This window comes from Nothoprocta perdicaria, unplaced genomic scaffold (genome assembly GCF_003342845.1).
Source record: "Nothoprocta perdicaria isolate Ctin4 unplaced genomic scaffold, notPer1 scaffold_58, whole genome shotgun sequence".
NCBI lineage: Eukaryota > Metazoa > Chordata > Aves > Tinamiformes > Tinamidae > Nothoprocta > Nothoprocta perdicaria.
In genome coordinates this window covers 4,039,517-4,063,684 of record NW_020455843.1, presented here as the reverse complement: position 1 = coordinate 4,063,684, position 24,168 = coordinate 4,039,517, and the positions used below count along the sequence as shown (strand labels likewise).

The following is a 24,168-nucleotide window of genomic DNA, read 5'->3' as shown; positions in this document are numbered from 1 at the left end:
GTAGAGGAGCAGGGATCCAGGGCCGCGGTCCCGGCGGAAGGGATCCTAATGGAGTGGGTGGCAGGAGAAGGGATGCAGGACTGCGAGCACTGCGAACTGGGTCCCGGGAGGAGGGTGCCGGGAGCAGGGGTGCCGATAACAGGGATGCAGGAGTAGGAATACCGGGCGCGGGCTCCCAGGAGCAGAGATTAGGGCAGGGGAGCTGGTGCTGGGGTGTCCCGACGGCGGGACGGGGGGTGTGGGGGGAGCCCCGGCGCTCGGGCGCTCTAGGACCCTGGAGCGGCGGGAGGGCCGGGAGCCGCCGGGGGGTGGGGGGGTGGTCCGACCCTGCTTGGAGGGACCAGAACCCAAAGGGAGGCTGCGGGGTGCGGTGCACGGGAAGGATTCGTTGGGTCCCCCAAAGGGCCCGGTTAAGGGGATGTTTCGGAGACGCAGAGGGACTGAGCCTCGAGCCCGGCCACCGCCCCGGGCCGCCCCGTCGGCCGCTCCCACCTCGGTCCCCGGTGGCACCTTGGCCCGTCCCGGGGAGCGGAGCCCCGCGTCCCCCAGGAGCGACCGCTTCGCCATGGGGCAACGGGAAAAGGGCGACCAGAACCGTCGAGTGAAACCCCGGCCGGGGAAACGGCCCCGGGAGCGGCCCGGGAGCGGGAGCGGGGCCGGGACCCGGCAGCCCACGGCCCGTGGAGTCTCCGGCCCGGCGCAGCAGCGGTCCCGGGCACGAGGGTTTCGTTTCGTTCGGGACAGCGGAACCGGGAGGCGGCGACCGTGCCCGCGAGGAGTCCGGGACTGTATGGGGCTGCCGCCGGGCCCCCCGCGCCCCATGCGGCGCCGTCGAGCCGCCTTCGTTTCCACGAGGAACGCGAAAAGCAGCAAACGAAATCAGCGTCGGGGGGAGCTGTGCAGAGCGGGGCACGTGGGGACTGCGCCCCTGAGGGGCGATGAAAACCACAGACTCTCCGGCGTGTCCCCAGGCTCCCCCGAGGCCGCTCCCACGGACGGCACCGGCCACAGGTCTGTGCGTCCCGCGCCTGGGGACAACGGAGACCTGCACCGGGAGCCGCAGAACGAGGAGTCCAGGGACCCCGTCCCCACCCGGGAACTCTGTCTCCACCCGAGGACATTGTCCCCTCTGCAGTCACGCTCTGCCCGCCTGCAGCCCCGTGTCGCTCACGGGACACATCGGGCACGGTCCCGCCGCGCCGTGCCCCGCGGCGCCGCTTCCCTGCCTGCCCCCCTGCACGCTGGCCCGGTGCCCGTGCCCGAGCCCTTGTACCGCACACCGCCAGGCACCGCGACACCCGCTGTGCACCGGGCACAGCCGGGCACAACCACGCTGTCCCCGTGCGCCCTTAGCGCTCTCCCCGTGCAGGCACTCGGTGTCCGTGGCTAGTCACACCGTGTCCCTGCACGCTTACACTGCACTCGTGCACGGTGGCACGGTCACCTGCATGTCTGCACTGCATCCAGTGCAGTTCCCGTGCACAGCAGGGCACGACACCTTTTCCGTGCACACTCGCGCTGTAGCTGTGCATAATTACCCTGTGCCCGTGCACAATTATCTTATGCCCATTCCCGTCTGCATCGAGATGGTGCACACTTGCATGGTGCCGTGCACGCTTGCATGGTCCCTTGCACACTTACATCATGCCCGTGCACGCTTGCATGGTCCCATGCACGCTTACATCGTGCCTGTGCACACTTGCATGGTGCCGTGCATGTTTACAGCGTACCCGTGCAAGCTTGCATGGTGCTGTGCACACTTGCATGGTCCCATGCACGCTTACATCATGCCTATGCACACTTGTACGATTCCGTGCACGCTTGCATGGTGCCGTGCACGCTCGCACGGTGCCTGTGCACACTTGCATGTTGCCCGTGCACACTTCTACTGCTCTCCTCTCATCCCATCGTGTCCGTGGGATAGGAGTGACGACTACACTCGTTCACACCATGTCGTGCACACTGAGCCCGCACCCGTGCACGCTCACGCTGCACCCCGTGCGCTTGCAGCCGTGCACAATCGCTCTGCATCGGTGCACACTTCACGTTGCACGGGGCACCGTCGTCCTCTATCCGGGAATAGTGTGTGACCACATAGCCCGTATCCGTGCCCGGTCCCATCGTGTCCTGGCACAGTCATCCTGTATCCGTGCTCCCTTTGGTGGTACCCATGCTCGGTGGCCCCGTGTGCGGGCAGCCACGCGCACCCGTGCACCGGATGGTCCCGCGTGGCCGTGCGGGGCCCAAAGCCAGTGTCACCGGCCAGGCTCACGGAGGGGACGATGTGTGGGTGCTGTGAGGGCCTGGGGCTGCTGCTCCCCGCCGGGCTCGGACACGGTTACAGCGGGTCCGCGGCTTCCGTCGGCACCGGGCGGGCCGACCCGGAGCCGGGCTGGGCTGCCCCACCGCCTCCGCCGGAGATTTCGTTTCTAGCGGCTCTGGCTTTAAGGTTTCACATGGGAGAGCGGCTGGGATCGGGCCCGCGGTTCCTTCTCGAGGAAAGGCCGTTTGTTTGGGAGAAAGGGAGGAAGAGTAAGGTCTCCTTTCTCCCCTGGCCGCCCCAGTGTCTCCCCGTCCCAGGGGGACCCGAGTCAGGGAGCAGTGGGTTAGGGGTCGTTGCGCAGAGCCAACGACCCGGGAACTGCACGTGATCGGTGGATTTGGTTTCCTAAAAATAATATATATATACACACTTAAAAAAAAAATCCCTCACCCCAATTTCGCTGCCAACGATATTCCCCGCCCGCAGCTTGGGTTCGGGCCCGGATCCAGGCAGTCGGGGTGGAAGGTCCTCCCGCCACCGTGGGGAAACGTGGCCCTGCTGAGCCGCGCTGAGCCGAACCGAGCCCGGCCCGAGCGAGCCGGGCGGTGCAGAGCCGTGCCAAGGCGCGCAGAGCCGTGCCAAGCCCGCCGTGCCTAGGCGAGCCCGGCCGCAGCGCTGCCGCCCCCGGCTTTGCGCCGGCTTCGGCTCCCCCCAGCCGGTGGGGCGGCTCCGGAGCCCCCGCTCCCGGCACCGTCCTGCCCGACCTTCCTCCAGAATGCACAGCAGGAATATATTTGTGTATATGTATGTGTCTGTATATATATATATATATATATGAATATATGTACGTATGTACGTATTTTTAATTTTGGTCCTTTTCCTCCCTCACCCTCCCAGAGCGGCCTGGCACACGGGAGGGCCCCGGCGTTCGGGGCGCGCAGTGCGGCTCCTTGGGCTCCGCCACCGAGGGTTGTGGGGCTCCGAAGGCAGCAAGAGGTGGCTGGGAAAACGCTCCTGCTCGAGCCAGGCTTCTCCGGGCTCGTTGCCGCTTCCTCGCGTTAGAAATAAAAACAAAATCGAGATGATCTGAGGGAGAACAAAAGAAATCGCAATAGCGATAACGAACCCAAACCAACAACACTTGCAACAGCAAATTGTAATAGTAATAATAGGCATAGTAATAATAATAATAATTATAATAATTATTATTATTACAAAGGAAATGAGGCACACGTTCGCCGCGACTCCCCTGCGCCCTGTGCGGTGCGGAGGGAACGCGGATCTCCTCGCCTTGCCTCGGAAAGCGGCGCAGCGCCGGAGCCGCGGCTCGCACGAGGGTATTTATTCCCCTTCCCCTGCTTTGCAGTGAACTGTGCCCCGTCCCCAGGCAAAGCCGCGTTGCCGCTGCCCATAAAACTGTGTCACGGGCGCTCTAACGCCGAGAGCGGCAGCGGAGCGCAGCAGCGGGGTGAGTGCGCGGAACCTGCGCGGTCGCTCCGCGCCGGCGACACGCCGGGGATCGCCGGGGAAGGGACATTTCGTTGCGGCAGTGCCTGGGCGGCGGCCCCTCTGCCTTTTCCCCTGGGTGGGAATGAGCCTGGGAGTCGATCCCACATGCAAGGGCCAGGAATCGCCTCTGCAGAGCGCGGGGCGGATTTGGGGCTTGCTTGGGTTTGTTTTTTATTCTGTTTTTCGTTTTGAATCGTTCGCCTTTGGCACAAAACGAGCCGCTGTCCGACCCGGAACGGCGGCGGAGGGACAGGCTGCCCGATCCGTGCGGCTCCTGCACCTCTGGCCACGGTTCCAGCCCCGGCTCCAGCCACATTTTCAGCCTCGGCTTCGGCCCCGTCTCCAGCTCCAGCCCCAGCTCCGGCCCCGGTTCTAGCCCCGCTTCCAGCTCCGGCCTCGGCCCCGGCTCCAGCCCTGGCTCAATCCTGGCCCCGACTTCAATCTCTGCCTCGGCTACAACCCTGGCTCCAAGCCCGGCCCCGACTCCAAGCTCGGTGTCGGCTCCAGCCCCGGCTCCGGTTCCAGCCCCGGCCCCGGGAGCCGGTGGCTGCCCCAGCCCTCCGTAATGCCCCTTCCCAGCGCAGGCAGCCTCACCATGTTTCTTCTTCCGCCCTCTCCATTCTGTTTTTTTTTTTTTTTTTTTTTTTTTCTTTCTTTCTTTTTTCTTTTTCTTTTTTTCCGTCTCCTTAATTAATCATTACTTTCTCCATGCTGTTTTCCTCCCTCCCTGAAAGAAGGAGCCACGGGTTGAAGCCGAGAAGGAGCCGCGGCTCGGGGCCCATCCGCACGAGCCACATCGGAGGCCTCGAATCCCGCCGGGCCCGGGCCGGCACCACCGGGAACACCCCGAGCGTGGCCCTGGGTACCGCGCTGGGCCCGGGAGATGCCCCGGCCGGACTCGGGGCTGCAGCGAGTGCCCAGGGCCCCGGGAAAACCCGCCCGCTGTGGCCGCCCTCCACCGCCCAGGGTGAATATTGGGGGCTCGGGGAGCTGCCGTGTCCTTCCGAAGGTGCCGGTCGCGGGGGATTGAGTTCTTGGGTTTGCCGCACTCTGGCAATTGGATTAGCAGCTAATTTAGTTATTTTAAATCCACCGTCATTATAACCTCTTCGATTTGAGAGGATTCGGGGCCTGGCGAATAGGGGTCCCACTTGCAGCCCGTCCCTTGCCCGCTCCTTCAGGAAGGGACGGGATGTGAAGGTTCCCCGTTACTCCCGCTTTTCCAACGGGTTTTACCCTGCTGTAAAAGCCAGCAAAACGGAGCAGGCAGAGGAGGCCTGTGGGGGGATCCCGGGACACCCGGGACACCCCTTGGAGGCCTCGGAGGCCCGGCCGGCAGCAGCCCTTGGATGATCCCGAGCTGGAGGGTGTCGCGGTGCCCAAGGGGCCGCGACCGGGGCCAGGCGGTGTCGGGGCGGCCGGGACCCGGGTCTGGTTCCATCCCCGGGCGGCCCGGGGAGGTGTTGCCCGGCCTCCGTTCTAGTCGGGGCGTGGGGGCCGCGGGGCCGGGACAACCTGAGCCACCGGAGGTTTTTATTTACATTAATTATTGTCTTGATTATTATCACTGTTGTTGTTGCTGTTGCTGTTGTGGCTGTTGTCATTCGCTGCGCGCGGGGCAGGTGCGGGCCCGGCCGGCCGAGCCCCCCCGCACAGCGCAGCGCCTCGGTCCCGCTCCCCGCTCCGCCCGGCGCTTCTCGCCGCTCCGCGCGGTGCGGGCAGCGGCGACCGAGGGGCTCTTTGTTTACCAACCGCGAGCAGGAAATTACGTGGGCGCCGGGCAGTTAATTTTAAATTGCTGCTTTTAATACTCTCCTGCGGCTCCCCCCTCGCCGCGGCCGCTGCCTCCTCCCGCCGCGCTCGGCCGGGCGCCCCCCGCGCGGCGCGGAGCGGAGCTGGGGGAGGCGGCGGCAGCAGCAGGGCCCGGCTCGCCCGCTCCCCCCGCGTTTCCTCCGCAGCTCCCTCCCCGCGGCCTCCCCTTCCCCTCCCCAGTCCCCCCCCCAACATACACCTCCCGCCGCCGCTCTCCCCGCGCGCGGATCGGCGGCCGATGCGGAGCGCGGCGCGCGGGGCGCCGAGCCGGGCGCTGCCTCCCGCCGCCGCCTCCATCGCGCGCGGCCGGCTCCGCTCGGCGGAGCGCAGCGCGGCCCGGCGCCCCATGGCCGGGCGGCGCGGGGCCGCGCGCACCCGGAGCGCCTGAAGTTTGCCTGGAGCGAGGTGCCGCGGAGGAAGGAGGAGCTGGGGAGGGCGCGGAGGGGGGCGCCGCTGTCACATATATATATATATATTTAAAACTCCTCTTAACACCCCCCCGGAGGGGCAGTCCTGTCGGAGGCAAAGCAGGGGGCAGCTGGTGTCGTGTCCCCCCCCCCGGGGCACCACCCCCGGCCGCCGGAGAGGGGGCGGCGGGCGGGGAGAGGGTCCGACAGGAGGCAGCGGCCACAGGGCCGGTGGCGGGAGGGCGGCCGGGACCTGCGGGCCATGGGGTGCACCGGACGCAGAGCCCCCCGGGGGGGGCGCGGGGGGGAGCAGGGAGGGGCGGGGAGGGGAAGGGGTCTGGGGAAGGTGGGGGGAGTTCCCCCCCCTCGCCCCCCCTCAGCCTAGTCTTTCCTCTTCTCTCCCTCTCTCCCTCTTTCTCGCTCTCCGCCCGCCGATGCTGGATCCCGCCGCGGCGCCCACAGGGATGAGCGATGGAGGCGCCGAGCCCGGCAGGAGCCCCGTGCTGCGGGGGGAGCCCGGAGCCGCCGCCGCCGCGCCCGGCCGCACCGAGCCCGGCAGCTGCAAGGAGGCGGCGGGCGGCTCGGCGCCCAGCGCCGGCTCCTCCACGCAGTGCGCCGCGCACAGCCCGAGCCCGGCGGGGGCCGGCGAGGCCGATTACTGCCGCCGCATCCTGGTGCGAGGTAAGGGCCGCCGCGGGGACCCGCTCTCCAGCCCGCGCTACCCCCGGGGCTCCCCGCAGCCGCGAGCCTGGAGCGAAGCGGACGGGATGCAGGGGGGGTCCCGGCGCCCCCAGGCCGCGGTGACGGAGCAGGGCCGAGGGAAGCGGCGGCTCCGGCGGCTGCCGAGTGCGGAAGCGGCCGGCGAGGCCGCAAGCCGGGGCCGGCGGGGCCGCGGGCGGCGAGGGAAGGCAGAGGGAAACAGCTCGGCGTTTTAAAGCGTTGTCGCAGGAAAAAGGCGTCACGGAGCAGCAGCGAGTTAAGGGCTATTTTTTCCCCTATAATATCAGTTGCTTTGGCACGGGGATGCGGGAGCGGCGGCGGCGGCAACGGACAGAGAGCTCCGCGTCCCCTTCCGCCGCTACCATTCGGGGCTCCCCGGCCCCAGGGCGGCCCAGGCGAACCCCAAAGTTTGGGGCTGGCGCTGACCTTTTCTTTTTTGGTATTGTTGTTGTTTATCTTTTTTTTCGTTTCGGTTGTCGTTGGGCAGCGGCGCCGTGTCGCGGCCCCGAGCCGGGCAGCGCGGAGGACGCGCTCGCCCTTTCCCCCTTCCCTGGCCGGGAGCGCCGCGAGGCTCCCAGGCCGCTCGACGAGAAGGAAGCCCCGAGGTCCCCGGCCTTGTCTGCTGGGCCAGCCAGGCCAGCAGCTCCCGTCCTCCCTTCGCTGCGCTCCGCGGCCGTCCCGGGGCCTGTGCCCGCGGCCGCGGGGCCTGTAGCCAGCACCGCGCTCACCCCGAGCCGGGCCTGACGCAACCGCCGCGCAAACAGGGCGCGGAGCGATGCGCCCCGGCTGCACGGATCCCCCGGAGCCCCGGGCCAGGGCCGCTCTCCAAGAGCTCCGCTCCGAACCCGGGCCGCGCATCCAGGCCCTTCCCCGGCCAGCACGCACGGCTGTCGCGATAGGCGCCTGTCGCCGACAGGTTCTCTCTCTGGCAATGTTGCTTCTTGACAGGGAAAACAGATCGGAGGAAGCGGCAGGGCTCGGCCCGAAGCGCCGGAGCCGCAGCCAGGCCAGCGCGGTGCTGGGCACCGAGCAGCCGCCTTCGGCTTCGGCAGCAGCGCAGCTCGTTGGCAGCGTGGACCGGGAGAGCCTGGCCTCGGGCATCCCTCCTCCGGGCTGGCTTCGTCGAGGGAAGCGGGGCCGGGTCCCAAAGCGGCGGAGCGGGGCCAGCTCCCCGCTTCGCCCCGTCCCGAGGGTCTCTGACCCTGGCAGGGCCGCTCTCACCATCTTGCTGCAGCCGCCAGGGCGCGGACAAAATGGTGGCGGGGAGAAACGCGGCGAAGAAAACGAAATTTAACGGGGGGAAAAAGCGGACCAAGTGTCCGGGCGGCCCTGGCCGAGCTGCCCGCGCTGCGCGGAGAAGCGCGACCGCGGCGCCGGCTCGGGCCCTTCCGCCGCCCGCTGCCCTCGCCCGCAGCGGCGCCGCGGGGACGCTCGGACAGCGCCGAGGCCGCGCGTCCAGCGCCCATTTCCCCCCTAATTTTTCCTCCCTCCCAACCAGGAATGAGTCGGCAGCACCGGGGGAGGCGAGAGGGCCCCTCTTTTCCCCCCTCGCTGCCGCTCTTGGGGCGCCCGCCGCTGCCGCAGGGCCGGGCGGCTCTTTCGGGCCGCGCTCCGTTTTTCCGCCCTTGGCTGGGCCGGGGCTGGCAGGCGGCTCCTCCGCGCCCGGCGGGTCCCGGCAGTAATCAAGGGACCGCCGCTTCGTCCAGGTTTCGTTTTCGGCGCACGGAAGCGCAGCGGCTCCTTCCCGGCGCGGAGCGGCCCCGCAGCGGCGGCCCCGGTCGGGCGGCTCTGGAGGCCGCTGGCGACGGCCCGCTCCCCGCTGCAAACCGTGAGACGGGGAGCCGAGAGGGACCCGAGAAACGGCGGGACCCCGGGCCGGGCTCCGGGCACGACCGATAGCTGCTGCCTCTCGGCCGGGGCTCCTCGGCCGAGGTGTGCTCCCGGAAACCGAGCGCCCTGCACGGCTCGGCGGGCCCGTTTGCAGCGCGGCTCTCGGAGCCGTTCCCGGGAGCTGCCCGGAGCCGCCACCGCGGCCCCGCAGTGCTTGTGCCGAGGAGCCCACCCGTGCCCGTGCCCGTCCCGCCGCGGCCGTTCCGCTCGTGAGGGGACACCTGCGCCACAGGGCGCGTTGTGGGCGGCCGGAGGACCCGGCCCCGCCGGGCCCGGCGCCGCTGTCAACGAGCGGCCGCAGCGCGGGGAGGGCGCTGGAAGTGGGGCCGCATCCGCGAGCTGTGGGTCTGCCCGGGTCCCCCCGGGGCAGGTGCCCACCCAGCCTGGGGGGCTGCCCCACGGGGGCTGCTGTGCCGGGGCTGTGTGTGACGCTGCGCATGCAGCGGCGGCGGCATGCGGGCACGCGTGTGCACTGCAAGCACGCAGCGTGCATGGACGCGAGCCCTGAAACGTGCTGCCCTTCCGCCGCAGAACGTCCATGTGCACTGCTGTACGTGATGCGTCTTCCCCCCGGGCCCCCACCCGACTGCGGGTACAGGGAGCGCGCTCACACGCGTCGGGGTGCGTGATGTGTCCCTGTGCACGCGGAGAGACGTGTTCGTTCCATGTAGCCGGGCATGTTGTTGTGTGCGTGACTTGTCCCCCTGTGGATGGGGACATGTGTGTGGCAGGGAGGTCTGTGCTCGCGCTGCGAGGGCGCAGGCTGGTGCTGCTGCCTGCGTGTGCAGCTGCGAGATCTCTTGCTCCTCAGCCCCGTGGCCGGGGCTGCAGACCTGCTGCCTACCCAGCTCCAATGCCTCCTATGCCCAGCTGTGCCCCAGTATGGTGCCGCAGTGCAGTTAGGTGGGCACATCTGCCCGGGAGTTTTGGAATTGGACTTTTTCCCAGATTGAGGGAAAATCTGAGGGCTGTTATCGGCAAGGCTCTCAGGAGGGGGTTCCTGGCTGCAGAGGGACCATGGGTAGCATGACGGCTGCACTGATGGGCACTGTCACGAGCCGCCTGTCAGTGAATGTCCATGTGCCCACCGACTCATCCCAACGCATCCGCAGGGCCCAGGCCTCTTCCCGGCCGAGCTAGTGCTGCGTGTTGGGGCTGTGCACGATTCCTCCACTCATCACAGCTGGCAGAGGGGAACGTAACAATAAATAATACCACTCGTGGCGATGGCAGTGCCACGCGGAGCCGCCAGGGCCCAGGCTCACAAACTGCAGCTGCGGCCGGGAAGCCGCAACGTTCCCATCAGCTGCTCCCTGCTCTTGGCCCTGGCTGCTGTTGCGCAGGGCGACCTCGGCACGGATGTGAGGGTGAGGACGTGGTCTGGGCATCATCCCTCCCCACACTGGAGTCAACATCCCGGCCGGAGCTTCCCCCTTCCCTGTGGCACCAGAGCAGATCTGCTCCATGGCACTGTTTTCCTCTCCATATCCACCCTGTGCAGTGTTTGGAATGGCGCATTGCAGCTCCTTGTCTCCGCCAGACCCCTTCCCATCTGCTCATCCCCATGACCAAGGCCCAATCCAACCATCCCCACAGGATGGTGCCCTGGACGTGCATCACGGTGGGACGACGTCTTTGGGAACAGGGTATTTCTCCCCAACCCCTGCTTGCTCCCAGGCCCCTCTTCTCCCTCGCCCTCTCCCTGCCTCTCCCCACTGGTTGCCCCCGTCCTTCCTGCCCCAGCACTTTTATAATCCTTCCGGGCCTGAGTCAGCAACGCTGCAAACGCAGGGGCTGGAGGAGACCTTGAGGGCGCAGGAGGAGAACGGGCCCGGGAGCTGGGCTCGCTGCCGCACTGATGTTCAACCTGTGCAGGAACGGGGAGCTTGGCAGGCTGGGGGGCTGCATCGCTGAGATGGGTCCTGATGCCCCGTGTGGTGCCCAGGGAGCTGGGGAGCAAAGAGCCCCGGTCCTCGGGAGTCCCTGGGCACGGGGAGCCACTTGGTCACTGTGCGCTGTCCCCATGTCCCCATGGGCAGCGCTGCTGGCAGAGCCGGGCGTGGGGATACGCGACGGGTCTTGGCGCTGGTGCTGCTATTTGGGTATTGAGGAGGAGCGGGTGGAAGGGACAACAGGGATGTATAACCTGGGAATCCTTCAAGGAAACCCAAGGACACCTTCCCGGATCCCTTTCAGTCCCGCATGCCCACGGAAAGCTGTGGACAAGGTTAGTCCTGGCCTCCCAGAGCCCACGGGGTCTGCAGGAGGGAAGCCGGGGTCCGCCCGGCTCCAAAGCCACTTCCCAGCCCTCAGCTGCCTCCACGTGCAGCAGTTTTGTTCCAATTTTGTTCCCGACAAAAGCTGCCTTTATGCGCGCGTGCTCGAGCCCAGGCTGCTCAGAGGCTCCCCGGCCGCGTTGCCTCTTCCCTGACCTTCCCGGTTCGCGAAGCATTAGAAATACTCCGGCCCCGGCAGCACCGGCTCCGCGGGGACACAGAGCCGGCGGGACACGGATGGGCCGCCCCGCACCGGGACACTCGCCGAGCTTTCAGAGCAGGTTGTTTCGTTGTGGCCAGGGCTGGTTCTGGCATGAGCCAACAGAGCCTCTCCTTGTGGAGGAGGGAACCCAAATATATATATATATATTTTAATTAAAAATATCTTTTTTTTTTTTATAAGGCTCTTTTCTGCTTCTGCTTATGTTGAAATTTATTGTTTTCCTTAAGGATTTCCTTAGTTTCTACCCATCTCTTAAAAAAAAATTAAAAAGAAAAAAAGCAATCTACCATTTTTACATTTTTAGGAAGAGCTATTGCTTCTTCCCAGAGTTTTGTGACTTTGCGGCAATGCGGAATCATAAAACATGCCTGCTTTGGTCCTGCCTGGGTGAATCCCCCCGGTTGCTCACGAACCAGCCCAGGAGCAGCACTGGGGCTGTCCCCAATGTCCCTTGTCCAGCTCGGGGCTTCATCCGGATTTTCCTCTGCGGGAACGATATCTGCTCCCCCCGCCTGGCAGTTTCCTGACCGCTCTTTTCCCGGCTTCCCTCCTAGATGCCAAAGGGACCATTCGGGAGATTGTGCTGCCCAAGGGCCTGGACCTGGACCGGCCCAAGCGCACGCGGACCTCCTTCACGGCGGAGCAGCTCTACCGCCTGGAGCTGGAGTTCCAGCGCTGCCAGTACGTCGTGGGCAGGGAGAGGACGGAGCTAGCGCGGCAGCTCAACCTCTCCGAAACGCAGGTAAGGGCCGGGGCATCCGCGACGGCCCCGATGACATTCCCTACGCGCCCCTGCCCTGCATGCCGGCGTGTCCCCGCGGTGCCTCCCTGCGCGTTCCTGCGGTGTGTCCCTGCTTGTGCCCAACGTGTGTCCCTGGCACGTTCCCAAAATGCATCCCCGGCACATCCCTACGGTGCATCCTGACACGTCCCTATGGTGCATCCTGACACATTCGTACGGTGCATACCCGGCACATCCCTACGGTGCATCCTGACACGTCCCTATGGTGCATTCCCAGTATATCCCTATGATGTGTTCCCTTCTCATCCGTGTGGTGCATCCCTGGCACATCCATACAGTGCATCCCTGGCACATCCGTACCATGCATCCCTGGCACATCCATGTGGTGCATCCCTGGCACATCCATACAGTGCATCCCTGGCACATCTGTGTGGTGCATCCCTGGCACATCCATGTGGTGCATCCCTGGCACATCCCTGCTGTGTCCCCAGCAGGTTCTGGTCGCTGCCGGGAGCAGCGTGCGCGGTGCTGTGTTTGCATCACATTCCACCTGTTTCGCTCAACTCTGTCCCGGTCCCGTCACCAGCCCGGCCACGGCTCCCACCAGAGCCGCAGGGAAGCAAGGGGCTTCCAAGGGGCTTCTCCCAGAGCCATAGGGGGTTTGTCCTGCTCCTCGGGCTGGAGGAGCAGCAGCTCCATAGTCCATGGGGAGAGCAGCCACCCCGGCACCCTCCCCCCTTGAGGGGACCCTCCTTCCCATGTCCTGCAAGCAGGGAAATGGTCTGCAATTCCTATGGAGGTGCTGCTGCACGAGGGGCTGCAGCGGGATGGGGCCGTGTCGCTGCTGCTGTTGGGGTTGGGATGTGGCCGCATCCGAGGGGGTCCTGCATCCCCTTCCTCCCAGCCCTCGGTACTGCTCTCGCAGTAGCTGTTGCACCCGAACACATCCTATGGACCCAGAGGAATTCCAAACCCAGGGCTGGCTGGGATTTTCCCCCCATTTTCTTCCGCTGAGGCTCACCCAGCGCAAGCACGAGGGGCAGGATGGCACCGTCTGGGCAAGGGCAGGAGAAGCGGCCGCGCTGGCGCCTGTGCGGGTGCTGGTGGGCAGAGTGCGCCGGCTGCACTGCGGTCCGAGACAAAATATGCAGGGATATCCATGCAAGGGTCAGCACTGAATGCAACCGCGAGCTTCTAGATGCGACAGACAGAGCCGTGAGATAGTCCTGTGCTAGAGATACCGACATGCAGGGCGGCCGTGCTGCCCGGCAGCTCCGTCCAGCAGCTCCATCCTGCAGCTCCAGCTGCTGCGGAGCTCCCGGGCAGCCCGGCACGTAGGAGGGACCCAGGGCTGCTGGACCCTCCGCTGGAGCGGCACGTCCTCTGGCTGCTGCTGCTGCTGTGGCTCTGCCCATCAGGGACAGGCAAAATCCAGCCGTTTGGGGCTGTTTGGGGCTGTTTGGGGCTGCTTTGCCGAGGGAGGCTGGCAGAGCCGGCTGGTCGCTGCGGATCTGGGGGATATGGGAGCTGATGGCAGAGAGCAGAGCAGGCAGTGCCGGGGACGGGGACAACGTCCAAAGCGTCACGTTTGCTCGAAGCAGCAAAAGGGCTCGTTCTGGGCCCCGGGCTCGTTCCTCCCCGCACAGCCCCAGGTGAAGGTGGGCGCTGGGAGCCCTCCCGCGGCACCGAGCGTCTCCTCCCTGCTCGCCGCCTCCTTGTGCCCGGCGAGAAAATTCTCACCCTGTAGGCCACAGCTGCCTTCCCCGCTCCCCGCGCCGCCCCTCTGCCGCTTCCCTGTCCTTTTTAATCCTTTTCCGTGCTTTTCATGGTGCTGTCCCTCCCCGCGGCGCTGACACCTCCGCGGGCCCCAGCGGGTGCTCGGTGCCGGTGGCTCCCGGTCCGCGGTGCCCGGGAGAGCCCAGTGCAGCCTCGGCAGCGCCCGGGGCTGGTGTGGGGCCGCGCTGCCCCCCCGCTGTTCTCCTCGGCCTCCCCCCGGCTTTTCCCGCTCCAGATTCCCTGCCTGCTGTGGGAAAGCTGTGGGAGCCGCAGAGCAGGACAGGGTTTTATTTTTTAAGAAAACAAATTTCACTTAGGGGGGAGTGACAGGAAGGACAAGAAAAGATTCCACTTCTGTGCGGAGCCAACCAGGGCAGAGCGGTGCGGGCGACGTGACGAGATGGGAAGAGACGTGATGTCCTCGGAGCCCGAGAGCTGCAGCCGGGTGGCCCCTGCCTCGGCTCCGCGCGGAGGCTGCGCGCCCCGGCGAACCCGCCGGTCCATGCTGGACCATGGGGAGCTCCTCACTGCCTTGTTGCTCGTCCCTGGCCGGGTGTGGGAATTAATCTGGAGTGAAGGCAGGACTAGGTCTGCAAGGGAAGAGCAGGGAGCAGCACAAGGTTCCTCCTGGCCTCCTGCAGCTCCATAATTCACCTGCCTTCCCTAGGAAGCTAAGGAGCTACTGTGTCCCACCAGGACAGCCCGTGTCCCATGGGCAGCTCCTCATGCAACATGCTCCTTCTCTTGCTTGCAGCTGTTGGAAATGTCCATGGGTGGTGAGGAGGTGGCCTGAGCGCCCACATGGACGTGTGGCCACCACCTCGGGGAGCTGCAGCTTCCCCTGGCATGGAGCAGTGCAGGGAAGTTCTCCAGACGCATCCATGAGGGATGTGGAGCTGGGAGCAGCCATGTCCGTGTCCCGGCGTCCTCCGGTTCCTGCTCCAGGGCACTTGGGAGAGGTGCCCCCTCCCAGGGTCATGTGAGCTGGAAAACACTGAGCACGGAGACTGCGTGACAGAGCAACCATAGGGGGAGGATAATTCCCACAAATCCTCAGGCAGGAGGAGATGAGAAGATGGGGCTGGCTGAGGGGATTTGCTGGGGGCCAGGAGGCTTTGCTTTCTAGGCCATGAGGTCAGTGCTAGGTGCAGATGGGAGCGACCTGCTCTCCCCGTCCTCCTTAGAGCGGGGTGTGACATGCACATGTCCCGGCTGCCTTGGGCCACCCCTAGGACGTGTCACACCAGGTGCTCCCAACACAGACTCCAGCTCCAGGGGTTGTCCTGCTGTGAAGCAGCTCGTCCCATCCCCAAAGGCAGGTGCTTTGGGCACTGGAGATGGTCTCGCTCCAGGAGATCATGACTGGGAGCACACATGAGAGGTCCTGGGACCCTCCCAGGTGCTGTCCCGTTGGATGTACCGTGAGGAAGACACTGGGGAACCTTCAGGGTTGCTGGCGTAGCAGCTGGCCATCCCATGTGGTGGGATGGCATGAAGCAGAGGGAAGCCTTGGACCATGTCATGTAGAACGGACCCACCTGTGAGCCTGGAAATCCATGGGGCTTCTCCCACCACGGGGCCTGGCTCCATCACAGGCTGGAGCGCCCGGCAGGACCTGCTCTGGGAGCGGCGCCTGGAAAGCCTGGGCAGAGGCTCTTCCCTCTGGGACACGGCGGGACACGGCGGGACGGGCTGCTTGGGAGGCGCGTCCAGTATGGGGACACCCCAGACCCAGCGCAGAACACACGGGAGAGAGCAGCCGAGCTGGAGCAGGGCGGGAGGGGCTATTTATAGCAGCGCAATTAAGATGTTGCTGTTAAAAATTCATCGCACCTCAAGTCATTAACAAGCAAGAGCGCGAGAACGGCTGGGGCTGTGTGCGGCGTTGGCACGAGCTGTGCCCCCGGAGCAGACCTGCTGGGAGGCGGGAGGAGGTGCCGGGCGCCCACACCTCGGGTCTCGTCCCCGTGGGTCAGGGCTCCCCCGGGAAGGAGAGGCAAACGGGCCCGTGGGGCCGGCGAGGCAGAGGGATTCGCGGTCCTCGGGCGTGCCCATGGGAAGCTCAATCTCCGAGGTTTGCCTGGAGATGGCAGAAGTGCGGACCAAGGCAGGCTGGCCAGAGGGGTTCTGTTCTGAAGGGGAACGCTCCTCCCACCCCTTCATCCCTCCTTCCATCCCTGCATCCATCCGTCCATCCCTGCATCCATCCCTGCATCCCTCCATCCACCCCTCCGTCCCGCCATTCCTCCATCCACCCCCTCCATCCCTGCATCTACCCCCTCCATTCCTGCATCCACCCCCTCCATCCCTGCATCCACCCCCTCCATCCCTGCATCCACCCCCTCCATTCCTGCATCCACCCCCTCCATCCCTGCATCCACCCCCCCATCCCTGCGTCACTCCGTGCTGCCCCTCAGGGTAGCTCTGCGGTGTCTGGAGCACCCTGCTCTTCAGCACCCATCAGGATGGGGTCCCCATGCGGGTGCTCCCCATTCCTGGGATGTCCTGGAGCCGGAGGCAGGAAAGCACATCCCAGGGATGCGGCTCCCTGCACCCGGCAGCTGCTGCAGCTGCTTGAGGCCTTGCGGGGACCCTGGTGTCACCCGCTCTGTGCCAGTCCCCTCCCGCGTGCCCGCTGGTGACCAGCGGTGCCCGCGTGTCCCGGCTAATCCCGTCTGTCCCAGGCGGAAAGAGCCCCATAAAGGGCGTCTCGAGCAAGCCGAGGAAACCTTTGGTTGAAGGATGATGTCTCCTGTTTGAAAAGCAATATATATATATATATAATTACATATATTATTATTTATATACATTCATAATATAATATAATATAATATAATATAATATAATATAATATAATATAATATAATATAATATAATATAATATAATGCAATACAATACAATACAATACAATACAATACAATACAATACAATATAAATTATATTATATATAATTCCATATAATATATATACATGTAATATTTATAAAATATATAACTCCTCTAAGGTATTGTATTATATTATATTATATTATATTATATTATATTATATTATATTATATTATATTATATTATATTATATTATATTATATTATATTATATTATATTACATTACATTACATTACATTACATTACATTACATTACATTATATATGTAAATATAATATATTGCATATATTATATACAACATTATGTATATCATTATATACAATATTGCATACATAATATAAAATATGTATGTAATATATAATACGTAATACATAATACATAATACATAATATAAACAATATATATAATATATATAATATATAATATATATAATACATATAATATATATAATATATAATATATATAATATATTATTATATATAATATATATAATATATTATTATATATAACATATGTAATATATATGCATGTGCATGTATATATTATTTATTTATTTATTTATTTAGATATGTTTATTTTTTATTTTTTATATATATGTAGATAGATAGATTTTTTTTTTCCTGCAGGGAAACATGAGCTTGTAAAAGGCTTGTAAAAACACCGGTGTCTACCCGAAAAGGCAAATGCTGGAATAATGGGTTAGGAGGCAGAGCGAAATATACAGCTGCTGCTATTGCTCCCCAAGCACAACTAGCACCAGGCAGAATGTTTAATTTATATAAATGAGGAATATTTCATTGCAAACTTTATCACGAGCATTTTCCAGCTCAGAAAGGAATAATTGCTCCCTGCCAAGGAATAATTTTACAAGACACTAGTGAAGATTTTCCTTCTAAAGCACTTTGACAATGTGTGGAGCACTTGCAGAACAAATTTTGGAGCATTTTCCCCCCCTTTTCCAATGTACCCTGGGACAAGTGAATCTGAAGGCAGCAGGTGCTGGTGCAGGTGCCTTTTTGTCCCCATCTGGAGGCTCTTCCCGTGCGGCACTTGTGGAAGCGCTGATGGTTGGTGGGAGATGGACCTCATGCGGGAGCAGCAGGGTTGAAACCGGCCTTGGATGGAGCAGGGAATAGCACAGGAGCAAGGGATAGTGTGGGAGCAGGGAATACTGCGAGGGATGCTGCTCTGCAGCATTTTGGGCTGTGTGCATGCACATGCACTGCCGTGCTGCAGGGATGCAGCATTTCGGGTGCATGTGCATGCATATGCAGTGCTATGCTGCAGGAGTGCAGCATTTTGGGTGCATGCACGTGCAGTGCTGTGCTGCAGGGGTGCAGCATTTTGGGTGCATGTGCATGCAGTGCTGTGCTGCGGGGCTGCAGCATTTGGGGGGATTGCATGCACATGCACTGCTGTGCTGCAAGGGTGCAGCATTTCAGGTGCATGTGCATGCACATGCAGTGCTGTGCTGTGGGGGTGCAGCATTTCGGGGGGGGGGGTTGCATGCACACGCGCTGCTATGTGCCTTACACGTGGTGCTGCACGTGCAAGCAGAGCCGCACGTGGGCATGGGCCTGCAGGAAGGGGCTGCATGTGTGCACATGCGTGTGCAGGCATGTGCAGGCGTGCGCGGAGCAGTGGCCGGGAGCGCGGCCGCCGCCTCCCGCGGGCGCCTCGGGGACGAAGGCTGCTGCAGGCGGCCCGAGCGCCGCATCGCCGCTCCCTCCGCCTTCCTCGGGGCCACATTCCCGCTGGGAAGCAGCTCTGGGGGCTCCGCGGCAGATCTAGGATGGCACGGAGGGGACGCTGGCGCGGCGCAGCTCGCCCCGCTGCCAGCAGCAGCCGGTGACGCTGCCCGACATCCCCGTAGCGGAGCCGGAGCCGCTCCAGACGCTCGGTGACATTTCCAGCCGCTCTCCCTCCGCTGCGGTGACAGGGCCACGCTGCTGGCCCGGCCCGCTCCCGAGCAGCGCGCGGGGCCGCGCGGGCGCACGGAGCCGCCGTGACATTTGCGGAGCGGCCCCGGCGCCGGGGGCTGTGGGGGCGGCCGGAGACGGGCGGGCTGCGGGAGGGCAGCGGGGTGCGGGAAGCGGGGGACACCGCGGCCCCGGCGCGGGGGGGGAGCCGGGGGTGCGTCCCGGGCATCCTCGGGCTCTGCTCCACGTGGGAGGAATGGCTCCCACCGGGAATGCGGGGTGCCCGGCACCTGCAGCCACATGGGACTGCTGGGGGGTTCATGCGCTCTGAGCACTGTGATGAGTTTGAGAGGCGTCAGGGGTTTTGTGCCAGGTTTTATCCCTGGTTGCTGTCCTTCAGGGAAGAGGATTCTCCGCCTGGTCCCAGTGATCCATAGCAGGGCATCCCACCCAGGAGCCCTCAGCTGGTGTCTGTAGGGTTTATAACCCTGCAGCTCTGCGCAGCTCCGCAGCCTCCAGCGCATTTCCTGCTTGCGGTGCCTGCGGGGGCTTTTGGAGACCACCCTCCAGCTCCGTCCCCGAGAGCCACCGCTGTCCCCGGCCGGCACTGTGTTCCCACACTCGGTGCCCTTGCAGCCCCTGTAGCCCAAAGCTCCATCCCCATCGCCTTCCCCTCTCTGTCCGCAGCAGCCGTCCCCTCATTTTGCAAGTCTGGAGCTGCCCCCACTCCTCCTCCTCCTCACCAAGGAAGGCACAGGGCAGAGCTCCCGTCAGTGCCCCTTGCTCGGGTGCCCCCTCATGCCGGGGTCGGGGGCTGTACAAACAAGAGCCTTTTCTCCATGGAGCGGCTCGGTGCCCCGGGGGAGGCAGCTCTGCCAGGAGATGCCGCTGGCAGCCGGACAGGGTTGTGGGATAAACACTTCATGGAGCAACGCCGGGGACGGCAGCGTTCCTCGGAGGAGGCGCCACGGGAAGCAAGCTCAGCTTGGGCACTTGCCATCCTCATCCCTTTGCTGTCATCAGCACGGGCACCCAGGATCCCTATGGATCCGGCTGCACTCCATAGGCACAACCAGCTGGTGGTTCTGGTCCCGAGGAGAAGCCTTGCAGACCCAGGGGCCTCGCGCTCTTCCTGGGCAGCCTCCTGAGTCGGAGGAAGCTCCCTGTCCCCGTCCCTGCTCCACGCTCCCTCCTCTTCCCATTGCCGGCCTTTCTTTCCATTCCTGGGGAAAGAGTCACTTGTCCCACTTGGTTTTCCCCAGTCTGGTGAGGACCTGAGGGGTGACAGTTTCCCTGGAAAAGCTCCTCAGCTGCTACCAGATCTCACCAGGGCACCAAACCACAACTGAAATGTTGTGTGGGCGCATCCCATGGGATGCAGGCACCGGGCTGCACTGCGATGCCCTCCGGTTGCTTTTCCCTTCCTGCACAGCAGTACAGGGAGCGCATACCGGACACATCCCAGACATGATCCAGTCCACCCTACAGATGAGGGCAAAAATGACCTTTTTGGAGAAGGGAATGAACTAGACCATGGCCAAGCGTTAGCTATGGGGCTGACGGGGAGTTATGAATGAAATGGGAGCACAGGGATAACCAGAGAGCTGGCAGCGTGGGGGATGAGCTGCAATAGAGGGGAAACGGTGAAGGATATCACTGAAAGACGAGGGATCAGAGCCGCAGGGAAATTACTCATGGAGTTGTCAGGGATCGGAGCGGGCTGAGCCTATTTACATCTCCAATGATGGCAACCGAGTACTTGAGCATAATGGAGGGTGAAAAGGACATGGATCCACTAATTAATGATAACCTGGCCATGAACTTTATCCATGAAGGCAAATGCGATCCTGCTCATCCGATTTGTCAGCACTGGGGATAGGGAAAGGCTCGTTCTGGGCTATGAGGACCCCTTGTCTAGCAGCGTGCATGGCTGGGGACGCGGTGTCCGGGGATGATGGGCAGCGATGGGAAGGGAGGACCTCAGAGCAGAGCTCGGCTTGGACCTGGGCAGGAACCTCTAGAAATACGATGGGAAGGTCCCTGGAGAGACACTCATGTATGGACTAAGCAGGGATGTCCTCAGTGCACGGCGAGCTGCTGGTTGCCCGTTTGGGGACCCCCTTGGGTGCGCTGCTGTACGCGTCCCCATCAACATCCCTCGGCTTTTGGTGTCCCAAAGTCTGGGACAGATGGCACCGGTTGGTAGTCGTGGTCAAGGGTAATGGAGTGACCTGAATCCACCCAGCTGAGTAACACATGGGGCAAAGAGCTGTGGGGAAAGGCCCTCTCCTTCCCTTGGAGGATGTTCCTCAAGAACAGGATCCTTGAGAAGTGCACGGTGCATCTGACAGCTCTGGGGGGCTCTGGGCGGCTGCGCTCGTCCTGACCCCCTTGTGCTCTCCCTGGCGCGGGTGGCCGCTCACCGTGGAGCATTCCTGCTCCCACAGGCAATGCCATGGAGCATCCCTGCTGCCACATGCAATGCCATGGAGCATCCCTGCTGCCACATCTGCTGCTGCAGAGCATCCCCGCTCCCACAGGCAATGCCATGGAGCATCCCTGCTCCCACATGCACTGCCATGGGGCATCCCTGCTCCCACATGCAATACCACGGAGCATCCCCGCTCCCACATGCAATGGTGCAGAGCATCCCTGCTCCCACTTGCAATGCCGCGGAGCATCCCGGTTCCCACATGCACTGCCATGGAGCATCCCCGCTCCCACATCTGATGCTGCGGAGCACCCCCACTGCCCTGACCCCGCGCAGGGGCCGGGGCCAGGACCTCCTCCGGCCCCACGGTCCATTAGCTCCGCACTGTGGCTCCATTGTGCCGGGGCTGTGGCCACCGTCCGGCCGTCCATCCGGCCATCCCGCTGCAGCCGCCCCCAGTGACCCGCGGGAGTTGGGGATGGATGGGGGCAGAGCTGGTGCCCACGTGCCCGGGGCTCTGCCCTCGTGTCTCCCCCTGCCACCGCTCTAATCCGAGTATCTCCCGTTCATGTCCTCCCCCCCCACCCGTCTCTGTCCATCTCTCTGTCCCTCACATCTCTCTCTCTGTCTCTCCTACCCCTCTGTTCTTCCTGGGCAGGGACAGACACATCCTCGTGTCCCCAGGGCCTGAGTGGGTCTAGGGGGTGCTAGGGGCATGGGGGGACATCTTGGGGTGCTCGGAGCCCAAAGCTCCGGTTTTGGAGGGGGTCCCCGCACTCCTTAGTGGGGCTGGGGGGTGTCTCCCTGGGTGCTCTAGGTTGTCTGAGGGTGAGCAGAGCGTGTCCCCCCAGCCAGGGACCCCTTGCCTGGCCTTACAGACCACCAAGGGAAGGGTTCGTGGGAGCAGCCCCTGTCCCGATCCCCCAGTGCCCCTAGAGGGAATTCCGCAGGTCCCATAGCGCAGCTCGTGGGGAGCATCCCAGCGCAGCAGCCACAGGTCCTGGCCCCACACGGGTGCCCAAGGAGGGCCCACCTCATGCCTGGGTGCTGGGGGGGACCAGCGCAGGCCAGGAGCGCCCCAGGGCCGCCCGGGGAGCATGCCCTGCTTGCCGGAGCCGCGTCCTCGGGGCCGGCACGGCAGAGCCTCGCGGACGGCGCCGCGCGGGCGCTCATTTTAACGCGTCTCTCTCTCTCTCTCTCCTATATCTCTGTGTGTCCCGGCTCTGTGTGTGGGGCGGCCGCCCCGCTGCGCTCTCTTTCTGCCCGCGCCTCTCCTTGCCCCGTCCCGTCCCGTCCCGTCCCCACTGCTCCTCCAGGTCAAGGTCTGGTTCCAGAACCGGCGCACCAAGCAGAAGAAGGACCAGAGCAGGGACTCCGAGAAACGCTCCGGTTCCACCTCTGAATCCTTCGCCACCTGCAACATCCTGCGGCTCCTGGAGCAAGGCAGACTCTTATCTGTCCCGGCCCCCCCCGCCCTCCTCTCCCCGGGCACCAATCCCGCCGGGAGTGCCGACGGAGCAGCCTTGGCGGGCAGCACGTCACCCGCGCTCGGCGGCGGCAGCAGCGGCAGCCCCCCGGGCACCGGAGCCTTCGGCCTCCCGCTGGCGCCCTCCTCCTCCTCCTCGCCGCGGCTGCCCGCCGCGCCGCTCTGCTTCGGGGCGCCGCTGCTGGGCGCCCTGCACGAGCTGCCGAGCGCCTACGGACTGGGCAGCTCCGCGTTTGAGCCTTACACGCGCCTGGAGCGGAAAGACACTTCTCTACCCAGCAAGAAGCCAAGTCCTTAAGGGATAAGAAGGAGAAGAGTATTCATTAATTAATAATATTATTAATAATAAGAATAAAGACGAGGAAAATGAGTGTCAAAAGAGCTCCTGTCCCCGCTGCCATCCCCCACACTTGTCCTGCCCCTCACTGGGGCTTCCTCTTGCCAGACCAGTCTTGGGGGCTGTAGCACCCATGGGTGCCAGGGCCTCTGCTGCAGGGAGCAGCACCTGCTCCAAGCATTCGGCTTCACCCTTCCTGGCGAGGGGGCTCTTGGTCCCCCCGGCTGTGCACAGGGTCCCCCAGATCATGTCCCAAAGTGGGTCCGGTCCCCACGCCGCCCTGGCACTGGTGCCACCTCCCTGGGCGGGCACCTCCGTCCTGCTGAGACCCCACGGGCAGCATCAGGCTCCTCTGTGCTGCCCCCTGCAAGGAGACCCCAGCCCCGGGATGCAGTGTGTCCTGCAGGGCTGCAGGTGGCCTTGGGGACCATGGGCAGTGCGCTGGGACACTGCACAGGGCAGAGGGGCAGCGGGGACCCCTCTAGGGTGCCTGGCCCCGATGGCTGGGTAGGACGTTCTGCAGTGGTGGCACCTTGGTAGGACACACCGTGGTGACATTGCCTTGGTGGGACACCCTATAGTGGTGTCACCTTGCTGGAAAGCCCTGCAGAGGTGTCACCTTGGGGTGGCATCACCTTAATGGGAAACCCTGTGGTGACGTCACCTCAGTAGTGTCACCTTAGCGAGCTGCCCCGCGGTGGCATCGCCTGGCTGGGATACCCCTTGGTGGAGCCACCTTGTTTGTTTTTAGAGCAAATATGTTATTTTGGGAAGCCAGGGAGAAAGGAATGCACGTATTGCAGAAGCCCTGGGAAGGGGCAGCCCCAGGCACATAAATCCTGTGGGTTTCTGGTGCCAGGTCCAGAGGGATAATTAATATCAATTAGCCCTGGGCAGCCCAGGGGGTTCCAAGCTTTGTGCCAGGTCTGTGTGTGGCCATCAGCCCAGCGCCCCCGTGCTCTCCCCGCCACTGTTTTGCAGGGAAATATTTAAAAGAAATAAATGATTTTATAAAAAGGTTTCAGTGATTTTTTTTCCCTATAAATCAAGTGTTTCTATGCTATAGTATTTATGGATGGGATCACTCCCGGAGCACTTTATGGGAGCGAGTGGCCGTGTCCCGCATGGCTCTGCTGCACTTGGGTGTCACCAGTGTCCCCAGGAGGGGAAACCGAGGTAGGGACAGTGGGGACAGGGCAGCCCCGGTTCTCCTCTTTCCCTGAAGCAGCCGCCCACGGCAAGGGCTGGGATGCGGCGGGACGAGCTGCCATCGGAGGCTCTCCGAGGCCGGACTTGCCTGCAAGGAGCCTCCAAAGCCGGACAGAAATGTACCCTGTGTAAATCTTTTTGCCGGATGATGTGATTTCTCATGGTCTCTTTTGGTTAATAAAAGTGATGTCCAGCCTCCTGCTGCCTCCTCTTGCATCGCTCGCTGCTTGCCCGGCCGTGCCCGGCACCGCTCCAGCTCCGGACTGTGCCAGCGGGAAGTGG

The 24,168-nt window shown here is 63.0% G+C and overlaps 1 protein-coding gene across 1 annotated transcript; it reads left to right on the top strand.

Moving 5' to 3' along the window:
- The first annotated feature begins 6,425 nt into the window (after positions 1-6,425).
- On the top strand, positions 6,426-22,805 carry VAX2 (ventral anterior homeobox 2). Its single transcript, XM_026048866.1, has 3 exons — positions 6,426-6,672; positions 11,655-11,842; positions 22,171-22,805. Exons 1-3 carry the CDS (start codon positions 6,426-6,428, stop codon positions 22,636-22,638), a joined length of 903 nt encoding a protein of 300 aa, XP_025904651.1. The 3' UTR covers positions 22,639-22,805.
- Positions 22,806-24,168: the final 1,363 nt, after the last annotated feature.

What these genes read in the sequence shown, in the direction of transcription:
- VAX2 (XM_026048866.1), top strand. Translation starts at nt 6,426, where the DNA reads ATGCTGGATCCCGCCGCGGCGCCCACAGGGATGAGCGATGGAGGCGCC. An exon ending in CCGCCGCATCCTGGTGCGAG is followed by an intron (nt 6,673 to 11,654) that starts GTAAGGGCCGCC and finishes CTTCCCTCCTAG; the next exon opens with ATGCCAAAGGGACCATTCGG. An exon ending in TCAACCTCTCCGAAACGCAG is followed by an intron (nt 11,843 to 22,170) that starts GTAAGGGCCGGG and finishes CTGCTCCTCCAG; the next exon opens with GTCAAGGTCTGGTTCCAGAA.